Below are 20,953 nucleotides of genomic sequence, written 5' to 3'. Positions count from 1 at the left end.
ACACGGCGAACCCCATTCGGTGAACGCGCAAAGAACAATGACCCAAAAGACGCAAAAGCGGCAAAGTATGCAACCGCTGTGCGCACTTTCTTTCAAAGTTATTAGGTTCGAATCGGAGAAAACGCACCCCTTTGCACTTTGCACTCACTTAAAAGGCATAAAAGTCAACTCGTGCAGACGATATGCAATTTATTGCACACTTTGTGGCATTTCCGGTGTCTGCTGAAATATTTTTTACGATCTTTTTGATGAATATGCGTTCATAGGCGTCTACGTTGTTGAATTTTCTATGGATTTTTTACTCACGCGAAATTAATTTGTGCATCACAAAACCGAAATTTTTTCCATACGCACACCTGTGCTCACAATAATAGCAGCGCGACATATTGCACAGTTGTGACTATTTATTTCATATTTAATTTTTTGTTTTTTATTTTTTATGAAAATATAAATCATGCAACGAAAGTCTTACAGCACAAAATTTCAAACTTTGTGCAAACTTTTTAAAAATCTAATTAGTAAATTTTCATACAATTTTCAAAATTTTAAGAAAAATCTATGTATGTAGTTTTGTAATGAACTTAATTTTGGTGTAATATTACTACAACAAAAGCCATACAACTCAAAATTTCAAACTTTGTGCAAACTTTTTAAAAATTCAAATAATTTTAATTTTTCGTAAAAATTTCAACCTTTTTTTCTGCCAGTTTAAAGTGGCTTAAAATTCGCTGTGATTTTTGATAATTTGTTTTGTTCAGTGTGTTCTGCATTTTTTTCCATATAACGGAAGCTCGAAATTTTTTTTTTATGCGGAGAAAATACTCAAGACCACCAGCCAAAAGAAAAATGTCAAAAATCAACGCGAGTTTTGAGCCACTTGAAATGTGTACCTCAAGTTCAAAATTCGATTGGCTGCAAAATTGCAGACTGGATATATTTCAAAGGAATCTGATTCGGAAAAAATTGAAATTTTGTATGACAATTTCTAGATTTTTTTTTAATTTTGTACAAAGTCTGAATCCTCAAATCATTGAAAACCTTAATATATATAGTTCTTGTTTTAGTATAAATTATAGCTTTATGAAAAAACTTAAAAAGAAGTTAATAAATACTTAAAACTTTGTTATATATCGTGCTGCTTTGTTTTTTGTGACCGCCACTGTACATACTCTTGAATTTTTCTAAAGATTCTGATTAAATAGTTAAAATATTTTTAATTTTGTACAAAATTTTAAGCTTTCAATTATATGGTTTTTGTTGTAGTATGAAATATATTTAAAAAAAAATTTAAAAAATTACATAAAAAAGAAATAAATAGTCACAACATTGCCGCATGTCGCACTGATATTATTTTGACCGCCACTGTATGTACACCTGCATTTTTCCAAAGATTAGTATCAAAATTTTTGAAATTTTAATGAACATCTTTTAAATTTTTTTTTTAATTTTGCACAAAATTTGAAACTTTTATTTACATGGTTTTTGTTGTAGTATGAAATATAGTTTTATAAAAAAATTAAAAAACTGAAATAAAAAAATTGGAATTAAAACTAAATTCAAAACTTTGCAGTGGTTGCGCTGCTTTTATTGCGACCATCATTGCACATACAAATAATTTTTTGTGCATTCCTCAAATTGAAGTTCTAAATTTAAAAAGTTTAAAATTTTGATGAAAATTTGTTAATTTTTTTTTAATTTTGTACAAAATTTGGAACATTAAGTTATGGTTTTTGTTGTACAGTGAAATATATTTTTGTACAAACATTAAAAAAGAATTAGTAAATAGTCAAACTCTGTTTTATTATGACCGCCACTGTACATACACCTGAATTTTTCTAAAGATTTTTATTAAGAATTTTGAAATTTTGTTAAAAATTGTTTGCCTTTTTTTATATTTCGCACAAAGTTATAAACTTTAAGTTATATGGTTTTTGTTGTAGTATGAACAACACTTTTATAAATTTTTTTTTAAATAAAACAAAAAATAAATAAGTAGTCAAAACATGCCACATACCGCAGCGCTGCTATTATTGTGAACACAGGTGTACAAAAAAAATGTGATTTGTAATTTTCTTTTATTTTGTAGGACATCGTCTGACATGGAAGGCCTATCATCGCCTGGCGGATATCCACGGTTTCTTTGATTACATGGCAAAGACATATCCTGATATTTGCTCAGTGGAAACAATCGGTTATTCGTTACAGAAACGACCGCTGAAAATTTTGAAGTGAGTGCAAAACAATTGTAATTGAAATAATCCAATTGTGTGTTGAAATAAAAACTATTTACATTTCCCCATTTTTTCAACGCATAACTTTCCACACGTGTTTGCCAGTTTTTTTCATTTCCGTTTTGTAACTTTGCACTTTTTCAATTTGCAGAATCTCCAACGGTAATCCTGGCAATCCAGGCATTTGGATCGATGGTGGCATGCATGCACGCGAGTGGATTAGTCCAGCAACGGTCACATTTATTGCCAATCAATTGGTTGAAGGTTGGGATGATTTACCCGAATATATGCGCAATGTCAATTGGTAAGCCACGCAAAGTCGCTCTTATTGCCACCTCTGAACAAAAGTAGTAATCAATTTCATACAATATTTCACAGGTACATACATGCTGTGGCTAATCCCGATGGCTATGAGTACACACACACCACCGATCGGTTGTGGCGCAAAAATATGCGTTCGCATGGCCGTCAATGCCCTGGTGTCGACCTGAATCGTAATTTCGGTTATAAATGGGGCGGCAAGGGTACGTCAGCAAATCCTTGTTCGCAAACATATCGCGGTAGTAAGGCCTTCTCGGAACCGGAAACATTCTACATTTCGAAATTCATTAGCAATTATCCACGTGACACCTTCCAGGCGTACCTCTCATTCCACAGTTATGGTCAATACATTTTGTATCCATGGGGCTATGATTACCTTCTTACCGCCGATAAATCGGATTTGGATCGCGTAGCGCGTCAAGCGGGAACGGTGAGTTAAAGAAATTAATGGAAACTTAGATGAACATGCAAATTTGGTTATTATATGTGAGAAGTAGAAATGAGAGATCGATGCACTGTCTCGAAAAAGATGAGGTTAGGCGGGCACAAGCAAGTGTGACACATCAGTAAATTTATTTACTTAAGGGAAGGAGAACCTCTATATTTATAATACTTATACATAGGTATAAGCTGCTCGACTACGTAGACCAGCGCCCAACGGCTAAAGAACTGCAGCATCTTTTTTTATAAATTTATGATATCCAAACGCATTAAAATGCGTAAATAGTAGCGTGACCTGGCGAGAGTATATCATAGGAAAGAAGATTCTTCCTCAGCTATTTTTTTATTAGTATTTTTTCCTACAGCTATTTTTTTGAAGAACAGAAGCTGTACGAAAAAATTAAACCATTCGAGATAAAACACGCGGCAGAAGAATGTAAAAAATTGTAGCTATTGAACTTCATCCCTCACAACTCATCTCTGTAAGCAGCGATGAAAGTCCCTAGAGAGAGAGAGAGGCGCAAGATTTATCAAGATCAAGAGTATTTCTTTTAAGTATTTAGAACCATTAGTATTGATCTTCCGTCCAAACATTGAGAGCCAAATAACTATTTTATAGAGCAACCCTTCGAGACTTATGTAAATTCGGAGGATATGAGGTATGGGAGGACATTCGGTTGTCAGCTGAAAAGCGTCTAAGGTTAAATATGCAAAAAATATGTTGGAACAACAACAATGTATTGCTTCAAAAGTTCCCAATTAGCGATGTAAAAAATTATTTGAATGGGATTGGGAGATTTCATCGTATTATGCCTATCTGCAGCAATCGGGCATATTTTTTTTGAGGAAAAGGTACACGCGCAATATTTCATGTAAAGGGTGTTCACACATAACTCACGCAGCATTTGAATTCGCCGTTAATTTAACAGCTGACTATTTAGCGTTAGCTTAAATGGAGTACTCTCCTCGCGAGAGAAAAGAAGAATCGTTGAAAAAAATTTCAAAAATAAAGAAAATTCGGTTGCCACAGTTCAAAATTTGTGTAAAAAACAACGGTGTATTGGCGGAATATTGATTTCTCTTCGTCAACGTTGAAGGGAGTAATCGAATAGTTCAGACAGACTGGATTAATTAATATCACCAACCACACTGGGCGTCCAATAATAAGCCATGGAAATTTTAATATCGAAGTAGAGCGGGAAAGTGTTGATGAAAGCTCGGCAACAGCAATTCGGTATTGCGGATAAGACCGAAAATTGTATGAAGCTCTATACGGCATTAAGTAAAACTAGATACCTATTCCTCGCTTGCTTACAAATACGATTGATAAAGCGAATAGTTCGTGGAATGGATTATTGAATATAAGCAGGCGGATGCCGATTCTTTGAGCAAAATCGTCCTACGCGATGAAGCTCACTTTCACCTTAATGGTTTTTCCTGTAGTCAAAGGCGTATCTGGGGTTCGGTGAAATCAAGTGCGAGTGCTTGTTCCGAATTTTGGAGGCATCATAAGAACAAATTTCTTCGAAAAGTGGGCTGATCAAGCAATGATTATCCTTTGCGCTTGATATAACAACATGATAACCGGGTTATTTCCAGCTAAATTGTATGTTATTGATGTGGACATCACGTGACTTGAATTTAATTAATGCATGACACATGTCCTGGTCATGTACTCTTTCTCACCCCACGTGGTTTAGCACCACTAGATTTCTTTCTATGTTGTTATTTGAACTTAAAGTTGCATGCCAACAAGCCCCCAACTAGAAATGCATTGCATAAGGAGATTCATCAATAAAATTCAGTCGCATTTATGCAAAACGATAATGGACAATATTGATAAAAGAGGAAAGCATTGCCATTTGATCCATGCGCTATTCCATACATAACCCCATGCTTTGACTTTAAGTTTTAATATAGATATTAAAACCTAGCATTATGAGTGGCGCTATGGTTCAACTTGGAACTCTAGGAATTTGTAATGATTATGAGTGAATGAAATACCTCATTGTGCCAACTTTATGAGTTCAGAGTATTTTTCAGAGCCAACTTCCTCCATAAATTTCTCTATTTTATTTAGTTTTATTTCCTACTTTGTTAAAGTATGTTTACCCAGCGGTTTGTGTCGCTCATCCGTCAATGCGGGGCAGGATCCCAGCACATGTTCGGCGGTTTCATCTTCCTCTTTACAGAACTTTCAAATTCCATTAGAGGATCATACATATATTTCCAGTTTAGTAAAGTGATGACTCAACCTGCAATACCCTGTTAGAATTCTAGCGGTGATTCTTATTTAATTCCATAGTCTTTAAATCGGTTTAGATTAAGGTACCTGTGATTGATTTTGATTGCGATGAATCCAGTGGATTATCCAAGTATCATCTTCTTTGTCATTCTTCTACCTTCAAAATAGGAGAGGAGAAATTACCTTTACGTAGGCCACAAAATGGCGCTGGATCTACAAATGGGATGGCCGCCCCATTCCTGACTTATTTATCCTCCCTTTAGTAATTCCTATGTGCCCCCTCCCTGATTGCTCTGGCCTCAGATATGCAGCTTATCAACACATTTGTGCATTAGTTTTGATGTAAGCTGAAGAGAATTGAGAGCTGTGATTGTTGGCTGTCTGTCAATAAGGATGGCTTTGCTTGAAAATATTTTTTTTTCTTCCTTAAATCAAATCTTAGGTACCTTTTTGGATACTCTTTACAAAATTATTAAATTTGCTTCAAATATATAAATTTCTTGCTTAAAAAATGTATTTGCTCAATGTATATGTATTCTAAATTTTGCTCATTTTTATTTCATTACCTCAACCAGACTATCACGAAGAAATCGGGTGGCAAGTACACCATCGGCTCATCAGCAACTACTCTCTATCCAGCGGCAGGCGGCTCAGACGATTGGGCTAAGGGCTTTGTGGGCATCAAATACGCCTACACCATTGAAATGGGCGACACTGGTCGTTATGGTTTCGTGCTACCCGCCAGCCACATTGAAACTAACGCTAAAGATGGCTACACATTTGCAGAGACAGTGGCGCGCGCCGTCACACAGGGCAAATACAGTCGAAAACGTGCCTTCTAATTATGAATTAGTTTAATTCTCTAAATTAATTTAACATAATTTATTTAAATTATTTATTTATTTATTTATTTAATATTTATTTCTTTATTTATGGATGCGTGAAGCTTCGAAAGCAATAATGGCAAAATGTTAAAATAATTACACGTAACAAAACGAAGCCCATCTAAAGCCAATTTAGTTGTGTAAGACAAATGTCAATTTTAATTTATTTATATATATTTATGCGAAATATTTATTTTTTATTTATTTATTCTATTTTTAAAACTAATTTATTTGAGTATTTATGTAAAGTAATAGTAAATTTTGGCCGTTTAGTTGCATTTAAATAGACTGAAAGTTTGTTTAAAAAAATGAAAGCTTACAGACAATTCAAGTGAATGATAAAATAAAATGAAATTTAAAATGAAAAATAAATACCTGAGTATCTGCATGAAAGAAATTTCTTCACAAAAAATGTAAATGTAATGGATTTCTATAGAAATGGATGTAGAAAAGGTTTAAGATTCACTGCATGACATTCGAGTGATTGTGTTTTCGAGCGTCTGATATATATATATATATATATATATATATATATATATATGTATGTGTGTTTGTGTGTGCGGCTTTGGTTATCCACTTGCATACATCAAAGGTTAAAAAGTGAAAGAAGAAATGCCGAAAAAAGAAACTTTGCATTGACAATTTGGTTTATGTAGGTGAGTGTATGTAGATACATGATGTTGGATGTACAGAACGCGACAAATGCTACCACATTAACATTTTGACAAGTTTTGACCATTTTTGTTTTTTGTTTTTGAATCTTCTGTTTTGTTTTTTACAAAAGTATAGCTCGTTTTGTAGCAAACTCCAAGTAAAACCAAGATACAAACTTAACAAAAAAAATTTTTAAAAATCCAACAAAGCTCTCTTCTCAATTCCATGGTTTTTAATTAGAATTAAAAAAAAAAAAAAATTTGGTATGCAATTTTATAGCTTATTTAATTTTAGTCTAACAAAGTGCCAGTTTGAAGCTGCTAAAAAATTCAGTGGATTTTCTATAATTTTTTCCTTCATTTTGATTGCGATAAACCTGGTAAATTATCCCAGCATGATCTTTGTCTTTCTTCTACTTCTAAAATATGAGAAGTAATTCCTATGTGCCCTGGAACCCATAGGAACCGTATCTGATTGTTCTGCAAAGTTTTCTTCTCAATTTCACGTTGTTTGGCATGCAATTTTATAGCTTATTAAATTGGAGTCTAACAAAGTGCCAGTTTGAAGCTCCTAAAAAATTCAGTTGACTTTTTATAATTTTTTTCTTCATTTAATTATCTCAGTATGCTCTTCTTTGCCTTTCTACAGACTGGCTCTAAGCCCTTTCCTGACTAATTTATCTGACCTTTCATTCCCAGTAGTTGCTATATTACCCTCGAGCCCATCTCGTATCCGTATTTGATGGTTCTGCAAAGTTTTCTTCTCAATTCCAGGCATTTTAATTAGAATTTTCAGACAAATTTTTGATATGCAATTTCATAGCTTATTAAATTTTAATCTAACAAAGTGCAAGTTTGAAGCTGCTGAAAAATACCGTTGATTTTTTTATAACTTGTGTCCTTGACGATGTAGCGCATTTTCACCATTTAATAAACGCCCGACATTTTGACGCGCGGTGTATCTATTGATATAGCGATGACATGCACATGCATATATATGTAAATATGTGTGTAGGTTTTCTGGTTACACAGTACGTCAAACCGCATGACAGAATCAACAATTGCCGGTGCTGGATGCACTTTTCCCTTACTATCTTCAAAGTCCCTATGCGCAGCCTTGACCTTGTTCCGTCATTGTTTTCTTTTCTCCTTCTTTATTATTTTCAATTCTCATTTTTCATTTTTGGTTTCTTTGTATTTAGACAAGTTAAGTTAAGTAGTTAGTAGAGCTCTGGTCTCTGACAGCACTAAATGGGCATTTTCAACATGCCCGTAAATACTGTAGTTATCGCAGTCTCTCGCAGCGCACCACTTAAACTGTCATAAACCGAGCAGTGGCTGCTAACTGCATGCGTTCAAGTAGTGTATGTGTGAGTGCATACATACATACAAGTACATGTATGAGTGTATAGTTTATCGCTCAAAAACTCATCACGTCGCTGGCAATCGATATTCTTTGAAGTGTATTTCCTAACGCTTGCGGCAGTCTCGGGGAAATATTAGCAATTGTCAAACTTTTATTGTTGCCTTAGGGCGCAATTTCATATTTTCCTGATGAAGATGAAGGTAATGGGAGGAAAATAATAAGAATTTCTTTAAAAAAAGGTAAAAACTTGAGCTGATGGTGTTTAATAGGTAAACTTTTGTGCTCAATTTGCTGACCAAAGGATAAGAAGTAAAAAGAAAACTAATTTATTGCTCCAACCTTAAAAAAATATAGCGGTCACCTCTCAGCAGGCAATGGCAATCAAAATCAAATCAATTTGCCGTCCGGAGTCGACTTAAATCTGTAGGTCTCTCCATTTGTGGAGCAATATCAAAACGCACGCCACAAATAGTAGGAGGAGCTCGGCCATATACCTACCACAAGTGTGCGCGCCAATTCTTTAGCAGAATACAACACCTGATATCCTAAGAATGCAAGATCAAGACTATGTGGTGGATATGTCAAAACTTTCAAGCCATGCTTTTTCTCTCTCTCAACTATCTCATCAATGATGTGTGAAGATAGAACGCAGCAATCGAGCCGATAAAAAAATGAGGTTGGCGAAACTAATAAGAGACTTGGGAGTATGAAACGCTTCGAACGTAAAAGTCTTGGTTACAATTCTTTACATGAGTCGACTATATAACATTCTTAGTGGCGGCTCTTAATAGTATAAGCAAGTTTAAATATTTCTGAATTTCTGAAGAGCGATATCCTGAAAATATTATCATTATTATTTATTAGAGAAATATAAAATATTGCACTAACAATTTTAACACACTGGCTGAAAATATTAATATCGGCGATGAAACGTACCTGAGTCGTAGAATGGTTGATAATCTGACGAACTACTATACGCAAATTCTATTACCGAGGAACATCACGCAACAAGATTTTAAAAACGATTCAGAATTGAGCTTACAAAGTAACAAAAGGATTTTGGATTTGAGAAATGGATGACCATCCTTTTAGGGTGTGTATTTATTTGACTTTGAAGCTACATTTGTACGAATATGTTTGGATTAAGCTTTGCACTTCGTTGACAGTATTGTAAACGGTTGCTCCAATTTTTTATGGCCCATTCCAAAATGTTTTCGTTTAAAATGGTTGCATTTGGCGTATACTAAAGACTGAACGCTATGTACGAACCGGTCTATGCGTGACTACAAATCAACCAGTTCAACCTAAAGACGACACGTGGCTTCAGAGCAAAGTTAGGAGTGTCTAGTCGCATGATGTCTGCGGCCAATTGAAGAACACTCGACGTGGGATGACCCAGTCGTCGAATTTCTCCTTTACAACATCGAGTATTGCCGCGGTTGTATGACAAGGCATGTAGCGCTGTCTTATTGGAAACACAGCTTGGATATATGGACGCTGTCGAACTCTGGCCACAGAAAATCGGTTAACAGCGCTCTATACAGAGAACCATTGACAGTAACTCTTTTTGCTCACTTCTAAAGAAAGAAGTAAGGTCCGATGATGCCGCCAGCCATGCCATAAACAGTACTAAACAGAAAATTATTGTGAATACAATAATAATGAGCCAAACCCTTCCGGATTGTGTTCCCTTCAATAGTGATAATTTTGCTCGTTACTACAGCCGTTGGGAAAAAAATTAACTTCGTTCGAGATGATCGCTTTTTGTGTAAAATCTGGATCTCGGGCTGACATCTGAGCACTCAATTTATGAACTCATAGTCTATAGTCGTCTGTCTTCAGTTCTACCACCAACATAGTCTTATTCAGATTTGGGCCCAATTCCAAACGCAAAATAAACCGTGTTGAATCTCTGGCGATGTCGCGAAGTCTAACCAATTTATAATTCCATACATTTACTTTGGAAAATTAAAAAAATAAAATAAATAAATAATTGGCGCGTACACTTCTGTTAGGTGTTTGGCCGAGCTCCTCCTCCTATTTGTGGTGTGCGTCTTGATGTTGTTCTACAAATGGAGGGACCTACAGTTTCAAGCCGACTCCGAACGGCAGGTATTTTATGAGGAGCTTTTTCATGGCAGAAATACACTCGGAGGTTTGCTATTGCCTGCCGAGGGGCGACCGCTATTAGAAAAATAATTTTCTTAATTTTGGTGTTTCACCGAGATTCGAACCAACGACCTCTCTGTGAATTCCGAATGGTAATCACGCACCAACCCATTCGGCTACGGCGGCCGCCAAAAATTAAATTGGAAAATTACTTTTATTCAATTCAAGGTAAAAAATGTGTAAAAATAATATCAAATTAAGAATCAATTTACTTTTGCTCGATATGACCACCTTTTGCCTTGACTATGGCCTTGAGACGGTGGAGAAGAATCGCAAGCTGTCCAAATGTGACTTGCCTGTATTTTGGCGCACTCGCGGCCAATGGCTTTTTTCAGCGTCTCGAGACTGATGAAAATTTTAGTTCGGACTTTACTCTCCAAAATGGTCTAAAGAGCATAATCCATCGGATTCGCGTCTAGTGAATTTGAGAGCCATTGTGTGGATATTATGAAGTTCGGAACGTTGTTTTTTAGCCGTTCTTGGTTCACTCGAGCTTTGTGAGAAGGTGCTGCGTCCTGTTGAAACGTCCATGGTGTGCCACCGAAATGTTTGTCTGTCCACGGCTTCAAAGCAACCTTCAGTATACTTTCCCGATAATATTTCGCATTTACCTTGACGCCAGGCTCGATCAAAACGATTGGAGAGCGTCTATCTGCGGTTACAGCGGCCCAAACCATTACCTGTGGCGGGTGCTGCCTCCTGGTGGCCAATCGATGACTCAAATTCTTGTATGAGCGGTCGGTCAAATGAACCCTATCGTTTTGGGAGTCTACGAATGGCTAATTTTAAAAAATTTTCTCGTCAGAAAACACAATGATCGGCCAAGCGAAGCAACTCCTTCGCTCTCTCAAGTCTGACTTGTAGCTGCTTTGGCTTGACTTTGAGATAATTTTTCAGTGTGCGGTGGATGCTACGGCCAGATATTTTCAGTTCTTTCGCCATTTGATTGGCACTTCGTCGGGGATTTTGCTCAAGTCGCTTATTCACTTTTTGAACCATTTCATGTGTCGTTATAGTCTTTTGCTGACCACCTCCATGACGTCTCGAGATGCTCTCAGTATTATTGTAACGAGTAAAGGTGCGATAAACCAAAACTTTATTTACTTTAAGGTGCTCGAGCTTACGAACAATCGCTGGTTGTGATTTTCCAGCCAAATATAATGCAATCACACTTTTACGTTTGAAATCTATTACTGATTTTCTTTTTTCGAGTTTACTCTCGGCAAAATGTTTACGCGCGCTTGTAAACAATACTCTGGACTGTCATTTATGCAACTAACAGACAGCTGATGCCCGTGCATCATCAGCGTGAGCGGTCTGAAGCTAGTTACACTTCGAGTGCCGGACCCTGTAATTCACCGAATTCAAATTTCTGGTGCTTCTTCCACACTGGCCGCTGGAGTTGGTATACCATATTTTCTTCACTTCGCACCGATCTGTGCTTGGTTAGTGACTTTCGACAACATTTTTTAATAATATCTTTACTTTCCAACGCAACTTACTTTATATAAATACAATAGAAAAATGTGTAGGCTCCACTATCGGGCGCAACTATCGGAACCAGAACAGTGCAATCTTGTCGAATAGCTAAGCGGCTCTTTAGAACCTCAATCCAATCAGGTGACCTTTAAACTGGGAATGAAGAGTGTTAGTAATCTAAGCGCACTTGACATGGCCAATCAAGTTTGAATTCTCTGGGTACTCGATCATATTAGTATGGAAGGAAATGAGATCGCTGAAAAACTCCATCTACACATAGGTCCATAGCCTGACTGTGGCACTGATAGGGAAGCACTGTCCACCCTCACAAAAAAAGTGATCTGTGGGACTTTTGGGATCTTATAATCGAAAATGCTTTGAGAATAGCATGAGCTTATATAAGAACAGCAAATAAATTGTCATGGAAGTTCTTACAGCACATTGAAAGATTAATTAAGCTAGGAATTTATTCACGTTACTACCTCAACGAAAGCGTTTTTAGATGGGTGAAACAATAAATGACAGTTCGAAAGAGTTGAAATACATATATATTCCCAAAACGGTCTGTGGAAAGTGTTTTGGAGATTGTAAGAAAAGTTATATTATGCGTACTGATCACTATGAGTCATGAAGAGACTTTTTGAGAAGCAGTACATAATTTTCACTAAGTCGTGTTTATTTGATGAAGATAAATCAGGGCGGCCGCCGTAGCCGAATGGGTTGGTGCGTGATTACCATTCGGAATTCACAGATAGAACGTTGGTTCGAATCTCGGCGAAACCAAATTAATAAAAACATTTTTCTAATAGCGGTCGCCCCTCGGCAGGCAATGGCAAACCTCCGAGTGTATTTCTGCCATGAAAAAGCTCCTCATAAAAATATCTGCCGTTCGGAGTCGGCTTGAAACTGTAGGTCCCTCCATTTGTGGAACAACACCAAGACGCACACCACAAATAGGAGGAGGAGCTCGGCCAAACCCCCAAAAAGGGTGTACGCGCCAATTATATATATTATATATATATAATCAGGTGTTTGAATATAATCAATTTTCGTGCACTGGAGCAGTAAGTAAAGTAGCTTTAAAATTTGTATTAATTCAAAATTTGAAAAGTTTATTCAACTCTTTCATAACAAGTGATTACGCGTGAAAAACATATGTATGTACGTACATAAGTATAGGAATGTTGCAGATTTCGTAATAGTAGAAATCGCTTAAATAATTAAAATATGGCTCGTAAGCTTATGCGATTCGTTATACCACAGCTGAAAAAAGATTAAATATTTCTTTGTAGAAAAAAAGAAATTCAAAAAGAAGAAAAAATATCGTGTAATAATAAATATTAATGAAAGAGAAACATGATTAGGGAGTGTGAGAGAAGAAATTTTGAATTTACATAAATTAACGTTCCAACTGATATTTCGTGTACAATAACAACATAGGAATGGCTGTAGGTACATACAAAACTGCCTGAATAAAAAGTGAAGTCTGCGTTTCGTACAAAACAAGACACTAAATTGATATGAGGTAAAACTTATGAAAAAAAAAACAAGTAAGAAATTAATATACCACACGTATTGTACATACATACATAGTTACAAGTTTTTAGACGATCATCGTGTTTTTAGTCTAACAAAGTAATTTATTTTTTATTTTTGTTATTTTGTGTTTCTGTTTTTTTAATTTTTGTTTTTATTTTTTTTTAATTTTTGTTTTAATTTTTTTTTAATTTTTTTAATTTTTTTATTTAATATTTTTTTTTTTAATTTTTGTTTTAATTTTTTTTTAATTTTTTTAATTTTTTTTTTTAATATTTTTTTTTTAATATTTTTTTTTTTAATTTTTGTTTTCATTATTTTTTTGTTTCTAATTCTTTATTCATACCCAAAATAAGTACATATATTCAACCCCAGCAGAACTTCGGCAGCAAGTGGCATCACTCATTTGTCCCAAACAGCACAGCTGTCATCGCCGCGTTGTTGTTGTTGGCACTGGCATTGACGATTATACTACTAAAGTTAGTTTAAAACTTGACAGTTATTTTCGATTTCCCTCTATGCTTATTATTGTTTACCATATCAATATGCAAATCAATTAATTTAGCATAATGCGGCACAAACAAAAAAATGTATTAGCAACAGTTATAGAAGGCATAGAAAAAAGCTAAAATCACACACAAAAAATCACTTCATTGAATTCAGCTTCGGTTGGACCTTAAGCAGCCATCAGACATAGGAAGAAAAGTGCTTGCAGCAGGTGGGTCAGATATAATAATTTATTTATTTTTTTATTCATTTAAGCCCTTGCGATAGGCAAATTTCTCTGATGGAACTACCAGCTAGTCGCAGTAAAATTCAGATTTTCGGAGATATTTCTCTATTAGCGATTTAAAGCAAATATTATATATGGATTTTTAAAACACAGAATTTGTTGAAACCGATTTAATGTATTTAGGAGAAAGTATGTAATCGTGACTTTACTGTCACTTTCTCTCTTCATATTTTCATCATCACTATTTTCAGTATTTTCACAATCATTCCTAAACTCCTCCATTTTGGGGAATTACATTGTTTCAATTAAAAATAAATTTAAATTTTGAACACAAATTTTATGATACAGTCCTTTTTAAATTTAAAATGACGCGTACGACATGCAGAGTGGCTAGCTTTCTATTAATTCCGAAAATGTTTCCTTTCCACTTAATGACATTTTGCCGCCACTCAGTCAGTGCCATCACTGACTTTTACGATGACCGGAAAGGGTTCATAATCTAATATCAGTATTTCTTACTGATTATGAAAAACAGATTAATGTTAAATAAATCTATCAAAAAATAAATTAAAATTATAATTTACTTGTTTCCTTTTAAAAGAAGAAAATGTAACATTTCTTATAGTTTACAGAGAAAGAATATTAGAGGATACTTAGAATTTAGTTCGACAATTCATTTAGTAACATTTTGAGGTGGTACTTTTTGGAAGAAAAATCTAGGCCAATATGATTTGGAAGCGAATTAAATTCTTTCAAAGTTCTAGGAATCAGAGCCTTGGAAGCATATTTAGTTCCAACCATCCATAACCAGAAAATTTCATAATTTCGCAAGCTTCACTGAGGAATATTGAAATTAATATTCTCGAATAGCGATGGCGAGTCCATCGCCTCACTTATCAAATCGAAAACAAAAGTGAGGGAGAGAATAGTCTCTCTAATGTCTAGTATCTTTATTATCATATAATGAGCAAGCACCGACTTTTATAGGATGGAATTGAGTGGGTGAAGATCAAAGAGTAGGGCTCAAAGAGTAATATGGTATCCAAATAAAAGTCCGAACCAACAATAAGTTAGAGAATAAAAGAATGACTTTGCATTGGCGTAATTTAAATGTCTTCAAAAAGAGAATCTAGAAAAGTAATTGTAATAGCAGTCACATAATGCAAGTAAAGTAATAAAAACTAACTAGCAGATTATCTTTCTGAAACTACTTTTTGGCTATTCGCTTTGGATAGCCAACACTTTCCTGCTGCACTTTTTGAAATTGAATTGCGACTGTTCGACGAGACAAACAGAGCTTTTTTATCGACTGACTGTGTTATTCCTAAGGTACTCCTATTGCAGCTATGCAAGCAGCGACGATGACTTAAGCGAAGCGAATGGTGTTGTTGGTGGGTAGAGCTTTTCTAATGTGAGCATAGAAAGCAAAGCGTAAAGGCCTTTGTTTTTGTTCCGATACTGAAATGACTAGGGGTCAATACAACGGTTAATGGGAGAGATGTTATTGAGAGATTCGTTGGTAAGCAGTTGATTTTCGAAAATAAAAATATGAGCAGGTACGAAAACAGGAGCTGAATATAGTTTTTGGTGGGCACAACCAGACTGTATTGTCATTCAGTTATTAGACAAAGATATATTAAGTGTGCGAAAATTAATATACACAATTTGCCATATTCCTCAGAAGGAACTCTGTCTTTAATACAGAAAATATAAGGAAAATACGAGCAAATATATTACCTCAACCGCTTTGATGTGCCACCAAAACAAAATTACTTTATTATTGTTCTCTATCGCTTTGTACTTCATAAAACATGTTTTTGGCGAAATTATCACTTTTAATGAATCCCAAACAAAAATACCAAAATGTATATCTTAATGTTGTTCCACAAATGGGGGGAACATTACACACTTTTCACTCAGGTTAGGTTAGGTTGGTATGGTTGCACAAGGAATGAGCACACTTGGACGAGGAAAAACGGTTTCGTTTCGTTCGTTTCGTTATGAAGGAGGTGAGGTGAGTGAGGAAGACCCATGGGATGCGGGGTGAGGGCGGGGAAAGGCGGTGCTGGGAAAGTTAGGAGGGTTGGTTTAGACTGTGTGGATTTCGAACGATGACTGTGCTGCGTTTGCGTCAACCGCTTTGTGCTCCTGATGAAATTCATCAGATTTTTAAGGTCAACGCTAGCTATATCAGCAGGCGCAGCAAAGAATTAAGAGCCAAGATGCCTGGATCTTAGCCCCACTAGAGCAGGGCCTAAGGAGATTCCACCTCATCCTCCATACATCCATCGCAAAAAGGAACTTGATGTGATTCCAAGTCTCACAGCATGCATTTCTCGCGCACAGTGACCTGTGCGAAAACCCACGAGATCCCTTTTCACTCAACTACAGCGCATTACAATTACATTACTCGCTCAATTAAAAATGCGACGAAGAGAAAGAGAATGCTCTATAGCAAATTCGAAAGAGGAAGATGTGCTGTAGAATATTGGATCTTCTGCCGTTTTGTAATTAAACGTCAGAATTTTTTTATTGTTATTGAAATTCCCCTAATGTGGTTTAATTTTGATCTAAATTATTTGAAAAAACTCCTATAAAACTACATTTAACATTGCTTTAAAAATCCATAACAAAATTTGATGCCACATACTTTTATGGAACACTTTACAAAATATTTCCTACCGGTGTGGATCATTTGGACACTTATTTTAAAAAATCTGAAAAATATTAAGTCTGTAGGGTTGATGGTATCAAAACAGCACCAATTGGGGAGTGCTTGCCTGGTACTTTAACCATTTCTACTACCAATGGTGATGGAAGGTTAAAATGTTCCTCAGAAACATTCCTCGGAAAATTTCAATACGAGTCTGATCTGACGAAAACGGATAAAAGGATACCACTAGTTTGTTTTGAATATTATACATAAATAGATATGATATACAGGGTTTAATTGAAAAGTAATGAGCCTTCCCGCGCGGAGCGTCTGCCAAGCGATCAACCGAATCGGCTGGTGGGGGAAAATGATCGTTGGTCAACATCCGCGCGTGAAAGCTGTTTTAAAAGGTTAGGATTTTGCAGTGGCGAAAATGCAGCGATCGTTGGAGCAACGTTACTCCATCAAATTTTGCGTAAAGCTAAACAAAACGAGTACCGAAGCCATTGGGCTACTCAAGGCGGCTTACGGGGACCAATCTCTGTCCAGTGCCCAGGTAAAACGGTGACACAAGTCGTTCAAGGAAGCCCGGGAGGACGTCGAAGAAGCTTTGGAAGCTGGAGAAGCTCTGGACTCTCGAGGCATCGTCCACAAGGAGTTTGTACCTCCAGGAAGCACTGTAAACGCGGCATTTTACAAAGAAGTGCTCCTTCGGCTGAAAAACCGCGTCGCCCGGGTTCGGCCCGACCTCGTCAACAATTGGACTCTTCATCGCGACAATGCGCCGGCGCGCACCGCCTTCCTCTGCACCTCTGCTTTGGCCAAGATGGGGGTTCCGGTGCTTCCCCACCCTCCCTACAACCCAGACCTGGACTTCTTCTTGTTCCCGCGCCTGAAAAGAAAGCTGAAGGGTAGGCGTTTCGACTCCATCGAGGCGATCCAAAAAACTGTGACAGCCGAATTGAAAGTCATTCCGGCGGATGAGTTTAAAAAATGTTTCCTGCAGTGGAAGGACCGCTACCAGCGGTGTATTGACACTCAAGGGTCCTATTTTGAAGAATATTAGTCGTATAAGCCAAAAGGTTTAATAAGACTGCTTAAAAAAAATAAGGCTCATTACTTTTCAATGAAACCCTGTAATTCGCCAAATTGTTTCGCTTTCTTACGATTACAGTCGGACTATGCAAATTTCATTTCCGAAATTGATTGCCGAAAAGTTGAAGAGCACTTCTCCAACTTTTTCGATGTTGACAGAAGAAAGTGAAAATTTTCCACAGCAAAATCATTTCACTTTCCTAGCTAACTCTGATTACACCTTTATTTCCAACTTTAACTAAGTTATAGTGTAATTTATTATACAGTCGAACAAATCTTTTAAGATAACTAAACTACACCACTTTCGTAGTTTACAGTAAACTTTTTGACAAAAGAAGTAACATCGCTTTGTGTCGGCAGGTCCAAATGCATCAACTTTTCCACCTGCAAACTGTCACGCGCATTTCTAACTAAGCATTTACAACGTACGCATCGTATAGGTAGATGAATCGGATCACATTTTGGTAGCAAATATACGAACAATTCGTTTTACAATAATAAATTAATAACAGGCTCCAAAAAAAAATTAAGGATGTGTTTAACCTACTATTCCGTGACTTTAATGCTTTTACAATTGTGTTTGTTGTTGCTGCCTTCGACATCAGCACAGGCTATGCTCGAGATGCCTTTGGATTTGAATGAAGTGCCGCTTAATGTAATAGAAGTGCCACGCACCAGCTTCCTAGCACGTATACCCTTCCTCCGCAGTTTTCTACGCGCAGTACGTCCGAATGCGCATGTCGGCCGTAAATCGGATTACCGCAGTGAGTTCGATGAGAATTTTATCAATTACCACAATTCTCAGCTATGGAAGGTGTTATTCAATGCAACGCGTAAGCGTGGCGGCAGCACGAAGCGCATCGAAACTATGCAGACGTTCGTGAAGAAGTTCGGTGAGTTTGTGAATTGTATACATAAATTGTTATGAATGGTTGAATTGTGTGAATCTTGGCATACCCAAAACTATATCCATGCATAACTGACTAGTCGAAGGTTGCGTGACAACATCAACAAAAAATTAAAGTAAGGATGACGGGCAAGGAACACCCGTGTGCGTGGTATCAATTTTTCAAAATTCAAAGTGGCGGATCCAAGATGGTGGACGTAAAGTCAAAAAGTTGAGCTAAGATCATCAAGCTGAACACTGATTTTGCGTCCACCATTTATTTAAAAAAAACTGACACCAGATTTGTAATCAGCGGCTACAAAAAACAGTAATCTTTATGAGCTTAGCTTAATGTAGTTTAATAATTATCTGTTCGACCATAATCACTGGGCCTTAAATAGTTAACCTCATTTTATTAACACTCTTCATATTATTATTAGGTTGTTATTGTGTAAGATTTTAATTTAAGTTCGAGTCTCTACCTCAAGTTTTTCACCGATTTTGTCAAAAACCCTGACCACTCGGCTATTGTACCCCAGAATCGTGTTTAACATACAAAAATACAGCGGAATCCAGTCTCGAATTAAAAAAAAAATTAATTTTGTAGGCCTGCGTAATTCTTGAAGAATGCGAGCCATAAAATGCGGTATCTAAAAACGATGATAAAAGTAATCATGGGATTTTTTTATCAATCAATTAGCGTGAAGAGAGGTGCCACCGTCAGACCTTCCGCTTTTATTACTCATTAGGATTGAATTCAGCCTCAATCCAACTATCAACGCCTATTCAACACCTCTTTCCGTATTCACCTATTTCACATTCATCTATTCAACACCTATTTCATGGCGCTTAAAAATTCTATTCTGATTTCATACAAATTTAAAACGGAACAGAATTGTGGCTGGTCGGACATTTTTTCCACGCACTCAGGCAATATTGCGCATTACACTTAAGGCCAAATCCTAATTAAAAGGAAAGGAACGGCAGATGAGGTGGGATTTATTACTCCTCAGAGAACTTCCCAGGTTTTTTTATGAATCTTGTCCGTCGATGGAATGAGGAAAAAACCTTCGAACCAAAAATGTACCATCTAATCTGGCGAAAGCCGGGCAGTGGTAGAGGAAATGTTCTGTACCATCCCCATCTTCCAAACAAGATGTAGAGAGTGTATTGTCGAAGATGCCTATGGTGACTATATGTCATCGCCATGGATTGTTGGGTTGTTTTGCAGGTGTCTATCTATTCGTCTATACTGTACTATCGGTTCTCATGAGATTTATTACTGAGAGTCTTGATACACCCGACTCTTCCTGCTATACTCGGTCCTGAAATTGACTCCGGTCCCATTGAGCACTCCAAGAAATTGCAGTTTGCCAATTCATCCGTCATTCGAGGCGCACTCCTAATACGAAATGCGAGTATGGCGGCCACTGGAGCCTGTGTGGTTTTTAAGTGTCTAACTGACTATTGATCCGAAGGTTGGAATTTCAATAATTCGAACTTTCAACAATTTTTTTTAATACCAAACCAAAGAACAAGACAGGGTGTACCTCTAATTTAAGAGGATTTAAAAATGTTTCCATTTCATAGTTTCTTTCCTTTCCTTTCTAATTTGAGAATATTAATAATTTCGCAATTCTAATTACCATTCTTTACCCAACGTTTCATTCTTAAGGCTATACCAGTCAGGTTTCTAAATATTGTCAGTAGCTTTGCAAATCTGTCAACACTTTTTAGGTATATCTCTTTTACTCCCACTGACTTTCATTGTTTGTTTTTCTTGTACTCACCGAATAAACAAAAACAGTTCATTAAAAAAAAGAGTTTAAAAAAAAAACAATAATGATAGTAATAACATTAATTTTTTGCATAAAATTTGGTCAAGTAAGTTGCGTTACTCGTCTTTAACAACCCAAAGGAGATACAGAGATTATAAAGTTGAAAAACATTCGAAAGTGAGTAATTTTGTATTTTAGGCAACCATTTCCTTTACTCCAACTTCAAAGCATATGCACTTTTTATGAAAATTGTTTGATTTCCAGCAAAAAAAACATAAAGTAAAGTAAAAGTTAACTATCAAAAAAAAACGAGGTGCGTTCCACGGTAAATAGGACTTTTAAAGTGGGGTATTTCTAAAGAAACCACTGGAAAATACAGGATAGTAAATACAGGGACTACATTACTATGCACCCGTCTGGTCACCTGATACTAGTCATTCGCAGTGGGCAATGCTCCATACCTGTCAAAATACTGCTACCAGG

The 20,953-nt window shown here is 36.3% G+C and overlaps 1 protein-coding gene across 1 annotated transcript in view; it reads left to right on the top strand.

Moving 5' to 3' along the window:
* The window catches only part of LOC129238195 (interaptin), a 29,801-nt gene extending 23,721 nt beyond the window's left edge, over positions 1 to 6,080 (top strand). Inside the window, exons 4-7 of the mRNA XM_054873236.1 lie at positions 2,087 to 2,228; positions 2,383 to 2,535; positions 2,610 to 2,982; positions 5,814 to 6,080. Coding sequence (XP_054729211.1) covers positions 2,087 to 2,228; positions 2,383 to 2,535; positions 2,610 to 2,982; positions 5,814 to 6,080 — 935 coding nt within the window. The remainder of the gene's footprint in view (positions 1 to 2,086; positions 2,229 to 2,382; positions 2,536 to 2,609; positions 2,983 to 5,813) is intronic.
* The last annotated feature ends 14,873 nt before the right edge of the window (positions 6,081 to 20,953 follow it).

This window comes from Anastrepha obliqua, chromosome 2 (assembly GCF_027943255.1).
Source record: "Anastrepha obliqua isolate idAnaObli1 chromosome 2, idAnaObli1_1.0, whole genome shotgun sequence".
Lineage (NCBI taxonomy): Eukaryota > Metazoa > Arthropoda > Insecta > Diptera > Tephritidae > Anastrepha > Anastrepha obliqua.
The sequence above is the reverse complement of the archived record's forward strand: the minus strand, read 5'-3'. Positions and strand labels throughout refer to the sequence as shown.